Source organism: Chiloscyllium plagiosum, unplaced genomic scaffold (assembly GCF_037043375.1).
Source record: "Chiloscyllium plagiosum isolate Xiang-an unplaced genomic scaffold, Cpla_swu_hap1 HiC_scaffold_13, whole genome shotgun sequence".
In the NCBI taxonomy this organism is placed as follows: Eukaryota; Metazoa; Chordata; class Chondrichthyes; order Orectolobiformes; family Hemiscylliidae; genus Chiloscyllium; species Chiloscyllium plagiosum.
In genome coordinates, this window is record NW_028270151.1 from 65,233,899 (window position 1) to 65,249,375 (window position 15,477).

Consider the following 15,477-nt stretch of genomic DNA (forward strand, 5'->3'; position numbering starts at 1 on the left):
TGAGTGTCTAAACCCTGCTACTGGTAATGGCCTCAATCATGGCCACTCTAGTGTGGACGAATGTGGTATGGACATGCAGCTCTGCCTGTCCCCACACCCCACCCCAACCCACCCCATTAGCTCGGTGTTGCTGATCCATTTGAGAATCACTTTGTTCTTAAAGAGAGAAGGAAGTGTGTAAATGCTTGTGATGGAATGTGTTTAAATGATGCCTTTGTCAGATGACAGTGTTGTGAGTTGTGAGCTGTGGATGTGAAGCTTGCAGCAATGTGAAGTATATGAAGGTGAGGCATCAGTCTGCTAGAGTTTCTCATAGTAAGCAGGAGTGGGGTGAAGTTACATTAAGTTCATGATTCATGAAAGCTTCCTATATTGCATCAAGTCCTTGGGAATACACCACTTGCACTGACAGCACCAGCCATCTGTGCCTTCAAAACATTCATCTAGAGGGCCGCTTACCCATTGAGGGGAGAAAGTCTCTCTCCTCCAATGCAACTCATTCACTAAGGCCTTCACTGCTTCATGAGAACGCCTTTACAGTATCCTCATTGTCCTGTCTTGCCACATTTGCTCTTCCTGTAGCTCAGACACTCTTTCCCAGGTATTTGCAACAACCTGCGAGAATCAGAATGCTCCTCATGCTTAAGAAGTGCAGCGTGCCTTTAAATTATAGCTGTCTTGCATTGACTTTGCCGCTGCTGTGACAGGCTGCCACTCAACAACATTATCATGATTCAAATAATGCACGGAATGGGAGAGGCCAATCTGCATGCCAATTCTCATGCTCTCTTTTAACATTTCACACAAAAACGCTATTCACCCAACTTGTCTCCATATCTTTACCTAATAACGATACAATGTCTGTCTTGAAAATTTAACTGACAGCAACCACAGCATTTTTGGGAGAGGGGTGTCTGTACTTTTGCTACTCTTTATAAGAAAAACATATTTTTTTAACAATCCTATATGACAGTGCTCTACATTTTTCTCTACCAGAGGAACCAATTTCTCTTTACCCACCAGTTCAAATTCCTTTACATTCTTTAGACTTTGATTAAACCACCCCTCAACATTCTGAATAAAACTGCTTCAGAGAAGCAGAAAAAGCAAAGATACAATCAAATTGAAACACGTTGTACTTCTAAACCTGACTCACTCGTTACAGAAGGCAACAATAAATTATTAATCGATCATAAAAAAAGCCAGCTTGTTTTCAGCAATGTTTGTGCGAATGCATTCAACCAGAAATCTTTCTTAAGAAAGATGAAATGGTTAAAATTTGACTCTTGCTTTGATTTAAGTAAAGTTATCTTGGCCAGGTGATTAATTGGCATTTGTAATCCTTGCCTACTAGCTAGGAAATCAAAATCTGGAAAACATCAGAGTTTGGCACAAGGAGCTTGTATTTTTGCATTATTTTGCAATACAGATTTCAGTTTTTTTTTGTATTGTATTAGCCAGTTAGCAAATTTGCTTGCTATCCATACCTTTAGAAACCATGTGTGTGAACAATCAGGCTCATATTTGCTGATGCTGCTAACCTATACGCGAAGAAGGTTCTGTGCAGGTGGTGAAAGTTACAACTGTCTTCAAATTTATGTTAGTGCGGTACAAAAGTGCTGAAGCGATTCTCTCTTCAATAACATGTTAAAAAAGAGGCCCTCCTGCTAACTCATTTAAAGGACAAAATCAATAGAATGGAAGTCAGACAAGTTATATCCAAGTTATCTGTATATAATACAACTTATATACAGACTATCCACTCTAAGATCACCATGCAAGCAAAAAAATTACCCAACCATACCTGTGTAAAGTGCTGCGAATACTGGAATTTGAAATAAAAATAACTGCTAGAAACACTCAGTGCCTGTAGAAATGAGTTAGAATCAATGCTTTAGGTTGGGGTGATAGTCATCAGTGTCAAATCAGAGTTCTGATGAAAGGTCATTTCAACCTACAATGACAGGCAGAATCTTTATGGTTGCCATGGTAGTCAGCAATGGAGACAAAATATGCAAAACTTCAATTCAGCCGCTGGACAGCTGGCTATGCTTAGTCCCACAGCAGCCAGACAATTAACTATGCTGCTTCCAGAACTGTGGTGCATCACGCAGCAGGAACAGGAAAGGTTATGAGCAACTCGGGGCTACATTGAAGAGCAGAACCACAAAGCTGATAGCTTCAGGATTAACACTTGAGCCATGTACAAATTAAGTTTATAGAGGTAAATACATGACCCAAAGATTGGAGCAATTGTATTTTTCCAGAGGTCACATCAAAGTAGAATGGTATTATTCCAATGACAGTGCACTAACCTTTAACTAACACTAACTAGTCTGGCCAGAATGAGGTCTCAAGAAGGGTGTCACAGTTCTGTCTGCTACACTGCTCTATCGCCTGAGCATCGCCTGTTGAATCCCCATTTGCTTCTTCCCCCTTCCACCCCATCAAAGATGATTTTCCCTCGCTCCAAATTCCTCACCTGTACATTGTGCAAGGTTGTACAGTGTGCAGCAGACCACAATGATATTGATTGCTCTCTCTGGCATGTGCTGAAATGCTCTTCCCATTGCTCCAACTAGAGCAACCACACCTCGAGCAGTCCAGTAATGTGTTCCCCTTTTTGAGTTGTATAATTATGCCCTGCTGCACATGGTGGGATCTGTACAGGTGTCATAAGCCAGATCTTCGTAGAACATCTCCTGCCACCAGCAAGCCTGTCATTACTGAGGAAAAACAAACACTCACAGTATATAAGAGTGAGGGAGGATGTAAAAAGCATGAGGATTTCTTGGATACTGTGCATACACAGGACAGAAGGATTTATTTCCAGTGGTTGGAGACCATTGAGGGAACAAAAGCTTTTTCTGTTTGTTTATGCTGCTGGCTGCTCCAGAGTGCTCTCAGAGGCACATGTGTGCCTGCAAATATCCAATAATGACAGCAAATGCCACAGTTCTGACTGCCTGACTCGAAGAGACTGATGAATCTAATAGATGCACTAGCTCTTCTGAAAAGGGCATTGCTGAACATCCCAATGCATTTGTGAGAGACTGCCTGCAAGATGTCCCCAGGAGAGCCCTGGATGGGCCTGTATGTGTAAAAATTCAATGTTGCAGTGACTTTTAAAGCTATCAGCACTGGACTGAGTCCCAATCCAAAAAAACACAGCATATTCTGAAAGAAAGAAAAAGAAACAACAATTCTGAAGGGGCGTGACTGGACCCAAAATGTTAATCTCCACAGATACAGCCAAGGCTGTGACATTTTTTCAGAGATTTCTGTTTGGACTTCCTGACCAAGCTGACATAAGAGAGTGACTGAAGCCAGTGACACCCTAAACCCCCTATGACATTGCACTTCAGGTAGTTGTACCACCATGGGTACACTTGATGGCACACCAACGTTCAACATTGTGCAGGTGCACTGTTGCAGTATCCTGAGCTGTTTGGACCTCTGCTGCCATGCCCTGCTCCTGAGCTGCCCACTGCTGTACCTGGCCCTGGGCCAACCTCTGCACCTGAGCTGGCAGAAAGACTGGGGTGAGTGTGATCAATGTTATAACTGGTATGAGGCAGGCCCCGGCCTACACTAGTCTAGACACTTCCACCCTGGAGGCTCATTGCAGAAAGCTCCTCTTCTTTGTACAGCCAGGAGAATGATCACTCTAACAATGAGCTTGGAACCATACAACACCTCAATCACTGGTAACCCTCCCTCCCATCATCCTCATCATCACTTCATCATCCACCCTTACCATGCCTTCAGAACCAGAGACACACAGAAAGACACCAAGCATCCCATTGTGTGCATACTCGCCACTCATTCTAAACCCACCTTCCTGCACATGGTCCATATCCTTCCAGGTTACAGCACCTCAGATACAGATGTAGGTTGCTTTTAAATGAGTTGATAGTTTCTGTCCTGATTGTCAAACCGGGCAGTGAATTCCAGACACCCACCGCCCCTGTGAGTGAAAATATGTTTTCTCTTAGTCCTTCTACTGATGGTCTGGTAACTGACCTCTTCCCTACGCACTCTGTTCAAGCCCCTCATTATATTGTACATCTCAATTAAGCCATCCCTCAGCCACCTCTGTTATAAGGGAAACTATCCTAGCCTATTAATCTTTCCTCATAGTCAAGCCCTGACAACAATTTTTTTGCAAATCTCCTCAGTACTCTCTCCAGAGCAATTATGTTCTTCTTGTAATGCGGTGACCAGCATTATATACAAAGCCCAGTTTGGCCTAACCAATATTTTACCTATTTCCAGGAATGCACCTCTGCTCCATGTGCTTTCTTGACACCTTATTATCTGTCATGCTATCTTCATGGATGACACCAAGGCACTTCCTCCACCTCCCTCAATACCTGTCCATATATCATGTATTTCCTTGCTTTATTGACTCTCCCTATACATAAAACCTCACACTTCTCTTATTTGCGTTTTCCATGCACTCAATCAAACCACTGATATCATCCTACAGTAGACAGCTATTTTCTTCACTATCAACTACCTGTTCAACGCAGTATCACCTGCAAATCTCTCTATCTCCCAAATTTTATCTAAATCATTAAGATATACCATAAGCAGAAAGGGACCCAAAACTGAGCCCACTGGAAAGAGCTTAAAAGAAGTATCACCTCTTATTTTAACTTTTGTTTTCCCATAAAACATGTTTCGGTGAGTTTGTTTTTAAACTGAAGGCTGTAATTATTACACATTCAGGAGTGGTTACTTGCACAACCTGAATTGTAAATGTAATTCTAATTGGGCATCAAGTTGCTAACTGGTCCAGTGAGGTTTCAGATGGATCCATATTAGAATGAGACAATTAGCAAGTACCCAGTCATTAGGACCATGATTATAAATTAGCTGCCTTCTTTTACAGAATATCCAACAGACAATGGCCAGTATTAACTAGCCTCTATTGTATTGTTCAGATACTTAATACAGATAAACACAGATACTTAATACAATTTAATTTGATTTGTATAAGAAATTGAACATCCATTTTCAGTCTATCATTACCAGGTTACAGACTCTTATCAATACCATACCTTCCAGGCCACGATCAGTTTTGTTTGGCATGTTGCAGTATTGATAGGCCTCATATATTGGGTCCAACTTTGGAGGAGCAGTGTACAGATTTACTAATATTCGTTTTCGGCTTTTAGCAACCATTCCATCCTCTTTTGGTCGTGTCATAGGAATCAAGTGCACTGGAAGGAAAAATTAAAGAAACCTTAGTCACTTTTCGATACAACAGGCATAAACACTACAATCTCAAGACATTTGTGAAAGGAAGGACTTTTCGGGTTTAATAGCAGAAGTGGTAATACATACACAGTAACCATATATTGTCACAAAGGGGTGATTTTCGATTTAATTAGGAAGAGGATAAACAATTTGCCTTCAATTTATCACTATTATATCGTTTCCCTATCCTAAGGCAAATCTCATCATGGGACACAATTACTCAGGCACTGCCCAACGTTAAATACTTGAGTGTGAAAAACATTGTAAGCAGAGAGAGACTATTAAAATAGGAGAGACATCACAGCTAGATAAATCCCTGTTCCCTCTTGATATTTACCAACAAATGCAGGATATGGATCAGAGATTGGAACAGAAGTATATTCTCCTCCTTCTAACTGAGACATGCGAGGATAATTTGGTGCTTCAGCTAAACATAGAATTAATCTTTTCCTCACATTTAAATTTCTTGGTCTACATAGCCAGGTGTATCATACAATGTTTGCCCATGGAGCTAACTGGGGTAGCTGGCATCCATAATTCCAAAGGTATGCTACAGGTATGAAGGAACGGGGAAGCATCTATTCTCACATGAAATTCTCCTCACTGAAGCAAAAACAGTGCATTTTTGTGAGTAATGCCACTGTTCAAAGTTTATGAATCTTAGCTTTGGAAAGATAAGGATAATAGAACATTGTCTCCATGCTGACATCAAAACCTGTCGCGGTTTGGGGGATAGGGGATGGGAGGCAGTGGGGGAGGGGTGTTATGGGTAATGATATCAAGACAGGGCTTCCTCCGAAGGACATAGAACACCTCCTAAAGGGAGTACTCCAATTCGTTGCCATTTTTAGCCTGAGCTGGAAAGGTAACTGGCACCTTCATTCTGCCTTCCCCAGTAGGATGTATCATTGTCATGGAGATCTAAACAGGCCCTTACCTGGTTAATAATTAGCCAGATAAGGGCCTGGGTAGGCTTGCTGATGTCTGATCTTTCACTGCACTAATGGGGAGTCAATTTGGGAGTGGGGAAGGAGCAGGTAGGTAGTGGGCTGTCTACTTACCTTATTTTCTAGGCCCCCGATTGAAAATAAAGCTATGGAGCGGGCTTAAAATTCCCTACCTTACTTTTCTCAAGTCTAGGCATGTCCCCATTCCACAGCTCTCTCATTGTACATCCTTTTTCTCCATTTCTCTAGTTTCCACTGCTTAGTCTCTTCCCATCTCTTTAAGATTAACAAACCACAATATGGGTTTCTGAGATTCTCATTCCTCCTCCTTCCTCCACTTTTGAATTTCCAGGCCATTCTAGCTTCTACCACTGAAGATTGAAATTACTATAAACTCTTTACACAGGGGATCAACCAATGCTTACAGAAAACGTTCACAATGCTTTGTAAAGGTTGCACATGCTGGTAAAAATAACTAAAGATCAGCAAATCAATACCTTTTAGCGTGTGAAGAAATAGTTAGGTCAATTGATAAACTGGAGCAATTACTGAGAAACTGTTCCATTGATATTTGAAAATCAGGAGTAAATAATCTTTAAATGCACATTGAAAATGGGTTTTTGAAGAAGACAGATGACCAGAAAAGGCTGAGCTTCAAAACTGCAGAAAAATGGTGAAAATTGCTACAGGCAATCACTCTTTCCAGCTCCATTACGTTTCTGGGAGCAGTTCAATTTTTTTTTAATTTGTGGGCTGCAAGATATCTGCCAGAAGACATCATTGGGAGTCAACTGCAACGTTAAACCGAAGACTATTTGGACAGGTCTTCACTAGATGGGTGACAGTGGAGGTTAGGAAAGGTCAAAGTTTCTCAACTGCTTTGGCTTCCACTCGCATGGTTCCCACTAGGATTTAAAATCTGTGTTTCATTTAAATTGAGAGCTAGGAATTAGGAATTTGATTATACAGGGTATTGGAGAGGCCACTTTTGGAATACTGCATGCAATTCTGGTCTCCCCGCTATAGGAAGAGTACTGTAAAACTTGAGAGAGTTCAGAAAAGATTTACAAAGGTGTTGCCAGGGTTTGACCCAAATGGAGAGGGTGAATAGGCTGTTTCCCCGGAGCATCAGAGGCTGAGGTGCCCCTGTAGAGGTTTATAAAATCATGAGGGGCATGAATAGGGTGAATGGACAGGGTGTTTGTCCTGGGTTGGGGGAGTCCAAAACGAGAGGATATAGGTTTAAGGTGAGAGAGGCAAGATTCAAAAGGGATCTAAGGGGCATCTTCTTCACACAGAGGATGGTGGGCATATGGCATGAGCTGTCGGAGGAAGTGGTGGAGGCTGGTACAATTAAAAAGCATCTGGATGGATAATTGAATAGGAAGGGTTCAGAAGGATATGGACCAAATGTTAGCAAATGGGACTAGATTAATTTAGGATAACTAGTCAGCATGGATGAGTTGGACCAAAGAATCTGTTTCCTTGCTGTACTTCTCTATGACTCTGCATCTAAAGTACACTGTGCACTTGTTGATTCCTGCTCCAATATTCATATTACAACTGTATTAGTTTCTTGAACTTAAAATTACACCTGACAGTATTAGGAAATGATTATTTGTGCGGATGATTATATTCTCCCTGCAAGGTAGGAGAGTAACTTCAGTCTGTGTCCATTCCAAGATGCTCTTTTCTTTATTTTAAAAGAGGCACTTGCTTTTCAAAAAGTAGTAAGTGAAGGGGATTTCATAAGCTTAGTTTAATATCCAAAGCTGTGATTTTACAGTCAAGCTAACGTTTCCAAAGAGTTGAATGTTCACGCAGTATATTGCCACTCTGCTGGTTCTGACTGGGTTGTGGTGGGGTGGTGTTGGGTCTCAGTTGAGAGGCTTGTGACTTAAGTATTTGGTCATTTGAATAGCTACTCAAGAGTTGGCTGTGGGTTTAACGTACCTAACTTTTTAAAAACATAATTAGGACAAATTGTAAAACACACAAATAGTCATGATGTTAAGTCAAGAAACATAACAGCCAAGTCTTTTTCTAACTCTCTGCAGAAAATGTATTAAAATGGAAGTTTTGAATAGTATTCTTTTCAAAAGTAAGTGCTACGTCATTTCAATTAAGATCTGATCTTAATGCATTTATTGCCAATTAATTTTTACAAGTAACAGTCCAGTGATTTGGTGTGTCTATATGCTGAAGAGATGACGGAGATTATGGGCTGATTCTTACATTTTTGGCAAACTGTCAGTTTTGGAGAAAGTGAGGACTGCAGATGCTGGAGATCAGAGCTTAAAAATGTGTTGCTGGAAAAGCGCAGCAGGTCAGGCAGCATCAAAGGAGAAGGAGAATCGCGTTTCGGGCATAAGCCCTTCTTCAGGAAAACTGAAGAAGGGCTTATGCCCGAAACGTCGATTCTCCTCCTTTGATGCTGCCTGACCTGCTGCGCTTTTCCAGCAACATATTTTTAAAAACTGTCAGTTTTAGATTAGATTAGATTACTTACAGTGTGGAAACAGGCCCTTCGGCCCAACAAGTCCACACCGACCCGCCGAAGCGCAACCCACCCAGACCCATTCCCCTACATTTACCCCTGCACCTAACACTACAGGCAATTTAGCGTGGCCAATTCACCTAACCTGCACATTTTTGGAGTGTGGGAGGAAACCGGAGCACCCGGAGGAAACCCACGCAGACACGGGGAGAATGTGCAAACTCCACACAGTCGGTCGCCTGAGGCGGGAATTGAACCCGGGTCTCTGGCGCTGTGAGGCAGCAGTGCTAACCACTGTGCCACCGTGCCGCCCACAAGTTTTGTCAAGTTTCATGGTGGGGTGGTCTGGCACATTACCAAACTGAACTCATTAACTATCTACTCCGCCCCAGCAGCTTCCATCCCCATTCTACAACTCACCATTTCTGGAAAACATTGCCACTGCCTGAAAATGACTGGCATCCCTGGCAGTGATGTCATTTTTAAAAGTCTGTTTGCACATGTGAACAAGTACTGTTAGTCCAGAGCTGCCCTGCGCATTTCCTGACATTTTCCTTGGACATGGCAGAGAAGGGAATATTGACACCATAAATCTGGACCATTGACCAGAGATGTCCTGAAGAATGGAGTGGTGAAGAGATGGTAGACTCTCTTCCCCCCAGGAACAGCAGTAAAGGCCATGATATCAGACTGTGCTAGACTGGTTCCATCTGGATCAATGCAGTCTCAGCTGTCCGAAAGAATGGACAGAATTGTAGGAAGAAGGTTACTTCTCCATTCTACCAGCATATGGGCTACGACCTCTCTCTGATACTTCACACTCGCTATCTCTGTTATTGTAATCACCGCTCACCAAGACTCATTATTGTCAGCAACATCTTGCCCCACTCCAACCCCTAACAGCACTAACCCGTTAGGCACTCTGCATGCCTACTCACTCACTTGGGAGACTTTCCCATTTGCAGCAAAAGTAATAGCTTTACCACCCACTTTCATCTCCCTTAATCCTCCCTCTTTCTTAATTCAGGAGAAAATGGCCCATAATAGGACAGAAAGAGTTAAGACTGGTGGTGGGCTGCCTACATTCGACTCCTCATCCCTGATGATAAAATCCAGATCTTGACCAACCATGTCCAATCCTCTAGGCTGGTCTCAGAGGCAGCCCTCACTTATTGTTCCTGGATCTCTTAAGCAAAGGCTATGTCCATTGACTTGATTGAAGCTTGCTGACAAACAAGGACAATTTCCTGGCTTTGTGTCTGCCCTAAATGCCATGGCAAGACAGCAGCGCTTTCAGCTAATATTTCTGGCTGAAGGCAAGGCACAAAAAGGCAAGGCAGAAATGCTCAAGGTAGGCTCAAAGTTAATGAGCACAAAGAAAGAAAGCAAACAGCTTGGAGATGCATCCTGGTCCAATCGATGAACTGAATACAAGTCCCTGAGCATACAACATCCTTGCTGCAGCATTACATGACAGTTGCCAGTGCAGCATCAAGGTTCAGAAAACTCCTTTAAGTGGATCAAAGATGTGCTATGAGGATCCTTAGAGGCTGGCAAATGGCAGATACTAAGGTTGATGGATGTGGGGTGTGTATGGCCTCTGTCCATGCGGAATGCACTAAGATGTTGGTGCCTGGTGTTCAACAGTGAGGTTCTTGAGTAAGCAGTGAGCTGAAATCAATGGGTACCTGCTCTGCCTTTCTTAGTAAGGATTTTTGATGTCCAGTTTGCTCATGACAGGCGGTAGAATGGAAAGCTGCATATGAATGAGGCAAGATCTGCACTTTATAAAGGAAGTTAATTAGCAACAATCCTCTCAATTTGCAAGTTGACACTGTTGAGTGAAAATCTTGCCTTGACACCTGGAACTCAGTTAACAAATGCAATAAGTTGTTTCTGAAATCAGGTGAGGTCTTGCTGTACTTGGTGCACAATTCTGCCACATTGTGCCCCATAGCCTATGTCCTTTAGGCCCCATAAGATTTTACCCATTATTCTGAGAGAGTCAAACTCTTTTGATTCAAATAGAATTGTTCAGTAATTAATTGCTTTACTTCATGGAACACTATTCATACTTTTCATCAAGCTGCTCTACAGATTTTCACAACTGACCCAACTGTGCAAAGATTGGGATGTTTAAACATCCATAGTTAACATGGATGGATTTCAAAGGTAGTTTTACTCCAGGAACTTGATACATTAATGCAACGTTATGATCTGCAGAGTTGAGGGAAATTAGTAAAATACATTCATTGTGCTGAAGACAACTTTTAGTGGATCAAACATCCTCTGCAATTACTTAGAAATTATAGCGATATCTGTAGAAAGCTTAAACTGAACAAAACTCTTGTCCCCCTGTCCCCACTGGAGAACTCACTGCACATTTTCACCCAGGACTTCTCATTCTGGCAGCAGCACCTCTTATGGTATTAGGTGTTGTATTCAGTAAGCTCTGTGACAGTGTCCCTGCCTCTGGGCCAGGAGATCAGATTCAAGTCCCATCTGTTCCAGTGGTGCATAATAATATCCCTAAACATGTTGATTAGAGTTGAAGAGAGTTGGATCAAATCAGTGTTAGGAAATTAACAGTGTAAGATTTCCAAGGAAAGTATCCCCATAAAGCCCCACACATCTGCCCCTGCCTCTGAGGCTTAAGTCAACATAAGAGATTTTCACACTGAGTCCCACAAATCAACCCATCAGAAGGTTAAACTTCCTGAGCAATCACAGCACATGTACATGCACCAGATGCTCTTGCAACTTCCCAACGTGCAACAAAGATTTAAGTCCAGATGTTGTCACTCTAAACGTGGGAAAATTCAGACTAATGTTTGCCAATTAAAACAAATAAAAATATATTCAGCAAAAATGTATTTTCAAACAATATTCTGTGCATAATATGGGATAGTTAACATTCCAGCAATATTTCATCATACAAATATTAATTAGATACAGAAAGAAATTGTTCCTAATGCTTAATAGCTGTGGCTAATGCTTAATAGAACATGTTGTTCTCCAGCCATTACCAGTTCATAGCAAATACAGCAAGTAGTAGTGAGTAATTTTACTGTTGCTTTACCTGTTCAGTGACACTTATTGCCCAATCACATTGGGTTTTGCAAACTACATCATAATGTGACCCAGTTATAAATTTGGCCACTTCTTATGCTAGTTCAAACAACCTCCAGTCAAACAAAAGCTTTTTTGGTGCCCTTGATATATATGTGAATAGATATAATCCTGCACTGGAAACAGGGTCACACTACCATATCCGATTATTGTGGGCCCATGCTATTTCATCAGAGAAAATTCACAACTTTTATAAATTGAAGAAATAAGAAAAATGCAATTTTGAAATGTGCTGTTTCGTGAACAAAATCAGGTGTTCAACAGTAAGAATTCTGATAAAGGTCACTGACCTGAAATATTAACCCCCTTTCTCTCTCCACAAGTGGTGCCAAACCTGGAGACCATTTCTAGCATTTTCTGTTTTTATTAACTAAGGGTTTGATAGGATCAGGCACATCAGACTAAACATGCAAATATATGGCTATCTGCACAACTAACATGACTACTTGAACAGTAAGTTCTCCAGTGGGGACAGGGGGACAAAAGAGTTTTTCAGTTTAAGCTTTCTACAGATATTGTTATAATTTCTAAGTAACTGCCGAGGATGTTTGATCCACTAAAAGGTGTCTTCAGCACAATGAATGTATTTTACTAATTTCCCTCAACTCTGCAGATTATAACTTGCTCCCCCAGCTGTGAGTTTAAAGAGATCATTGCCACCTATGACTAAATGGTCACTAAAAGATCCATTAATATTTTTTGTCCTGAAATGTGATGTAATTAAATGCATTCAAATATCTCATTCCAATTGGCATTTCAATTCCATTCTATTAAGACAAGTTACATCATCACTGTTACTGTTCACTGTTGAATTTCAATAAGCTCAATTTTGGAATCCAAACTATAAACAAAATTTGTTGGAGTGATGTTACCAAACGAATAATATAGCTTTTTATTTTTCTAATTCTGTAGTTAGTGCTGTATGTAACAATGAAGATGGAAGTACTGGGAATTGTTGATTCATTATTAGCTTCATTTCAATAAGTGCCAAATAGGACAATGCATTCCACCATTAGGCGAGGTTGATAGAGTTATGCATGCCCCTGACTTGACCAATGCTTGTACAGTTTAGCTTGATCTTTCCCTTACCTATTGCCCAATCAATTCTAGCAAGTCAATGGATCAAACCAAAGCTCTGCAATGGTGGACAATTAATTCCATTGATCTCCGTTCTTATTAATGGCAAAGCCCAGCACTTGAATACAGAAAACAAGACAATTCAGTGTTTACAATTATGTATAGCCTGTAGTGCCAAGTGCATGACACTTCTCAACCACCGACTGAGGAAACAGTCATCATAAAATGTCAGTCTTCAACTGATTAATGATATTCCACAGCAATTCAAAACATAATGGAGTGGGCACAGCAAGGGGCTATAGTCCTTTGACAATATTCCAGCTGTAGTACAGAAGACCTATATTCCAGACCTGGCCAAGCAGCTCCATTAGAGCTACAGAGGTTGCATCCATATGGAAAAAAAATGGAATTCTGCCCAGATATGTCCTGTCCACAAAAAGCAAGATATATCCTACTAACTCATTGTACTGTCAGCTTACTCTCAATAATCAAATTGATGGGAAGACTTATCAGTAGCGGTGCCAAGTACCATTTCCTAATCAAGAACTGGTCACCAGCACTCAGTGTGGGATCATTTTCGTCATAGTGCCCCAATGTCATCATAATGTACAATGATACCAACCACACTGTTGGTACAACCGTAACTCTGAATGAAAAAATATTAAAGAAACAGTAAAAATAGAACACAGATAGTAGATTCACTATATATGAGTGCACTGTGGGTATTAGATACTCTTGCCCCTGTTGTTTGCTGCACAATAGATTTTCTGGAAATCGAGAACGTGTCATTAAATACACTGCCAAATGATTAACAGCACAAAGTGGTTGATAGTTGTAAACACACACATAGCTATACTTGTTATATTAGTATAGTTCACATTTTAACAGGAACCTGTTTCGTTTTTTCTAGTTTCTATTTGCATATAAGAGCACATTATATGAACTTGCATTTGCAACTAAGAGCTTTGTGCATCAGAGGAGTAGATTGAGAATGTAGGCATGCAGAGCAGTGTGACTCTTTGGATTTTCTGTCAATTAAAGTTAATAAATGGAAAATCCTGTGGGGCCCAGGGACACCAAGCTCTGTATTAAGAAACTAAGTTTATTGTACCTCCCTTATGGTGGCTCACCATTAATTTAAAACCAGTCGATAACAAAGCCTGCAGACGATTTGCTTCACTGATAGGTGATCCGCTACATGCAGAGCTCAAACTAATTGTATTTTCTTTACAATTGGTTATTGGATTCAGTGGTCAATTTACAATGAAAGCAAGGACTGAGAGTCATAACTGAATAATTCTCCCATGACCTGTAAGTGTGTGTGTGAATAGAATAGTGTGTTATATTATTAACAAGCATTCCCTAATTGAGGTAATAACTGCCAAATATTATAAAGGATAACAAACACAGCCCTATAAACATCTTTAAAGTCAAAAGAAAATCTGCTGCCAGGTCAAACGCAAGCAGGCTAAAAGTAATAGCTTTATTTACAGGCAAATATGGAGTTGTTAGGCAAGGCAAAATAAACACAAAGATAACATTGACCCAAAAGGAGATACAAAACCCTTTAGTAGAACAGTGTTTCTTTTAGATTTAACCTCAATGAGTCTTCAGTATGAAGTTCTGGATGATGAGATCAGAGCTTGAGCCTGGGTAAGTGAGTATATACTTTTAAATCAACCTTGTAAGATGTGCTATGACAAACATCTGGAGCAAGTGAGACATAAACCCCAGTCTTCAGAATCAGAGATAAAGACACTACCACTGGACCATAAGAACTCCATGGGTATGATGAATTGCAGATCAATAATCACCTGGATTTTGTATGGGATCTCTTTTGACAAGTTGTCAATATTTGTCATCCATAGTCTTCTGAAAGTGTTAGCAACTTTGAATTTATGCAATGATTAGTACAGAAACCCTAAATTTGTAGTGTGTCATTCATCAGTCGACCACCACTGCTCATCAGACAGCCTTCTATTGGCATATTGCTGTTAGAAAGCCCATAAAAAGTTAAGTTTGTTCAATCTGGACTCGATTGGGAGCAATTTGTCCACTACCATAGCTACGTAACAACCCGGCCTTGAAAATGTAATTTTATTTTTGTTAAGTGTTGCTATGTTCTTCTGTTATGGTTAATTACTAGATATTTTTAAATAAATTTTTAAAAACATTTTCTCACATTAGCCGCCATATTTTCCAGCTCTCCATTGGTCAAAATCATACTTGGCACATAAGATGATTGTTGAGGAGATCAGTTATCTAAGTTCCAGATACTCTACAGAAGTTCCTCAGGATAATGAGCCATCTTCAGCTACTTGATCATTCCATCATAAGATCAGAAATGGAATGTACACAGATGATTGCACAATGTTCAGCACTATTTGCGACTCCTCAGATACTGAAAATGTCCGTGTCCAAATACAGAAGATCTGGACAATAATCAAAGTTTTGGCTGTAAAGTGGAAAGCCACATTCATACCACAAAAATGCCAAGAAATGACTATCTCCAAAAGACAGAATCTAACCATGTTCCATCAGCATTCAATGGCATTACCATCACTG

General features: G+C 40.7%; 1 protein-coding gene across 2 annotated transcripts in view; it reads right to left on the reverse strand.

Annotated features, from left to right (window-relative positions):
• Nucleotides 1–15,477, reverse strand: part of pxylp1 (2-phosphoxylose phosphatase 1) — a 162,246-nt gene that overhangs the window by 59,073 nt on the left and 87,696 nt on the right. For both annotated transcript variants that reach the window (XM_043702041.2, XM_043702040.2), the window contains one exon: nt 5,064–5,225. In XM_043702041.2, the coding sequence (XP_043557976.2) occupies nt 5,064–5,225 (162 nt within the window). The remainder of the gene's footprint in view (nt 1–5,063; nt 5,226–15,477) is intronic.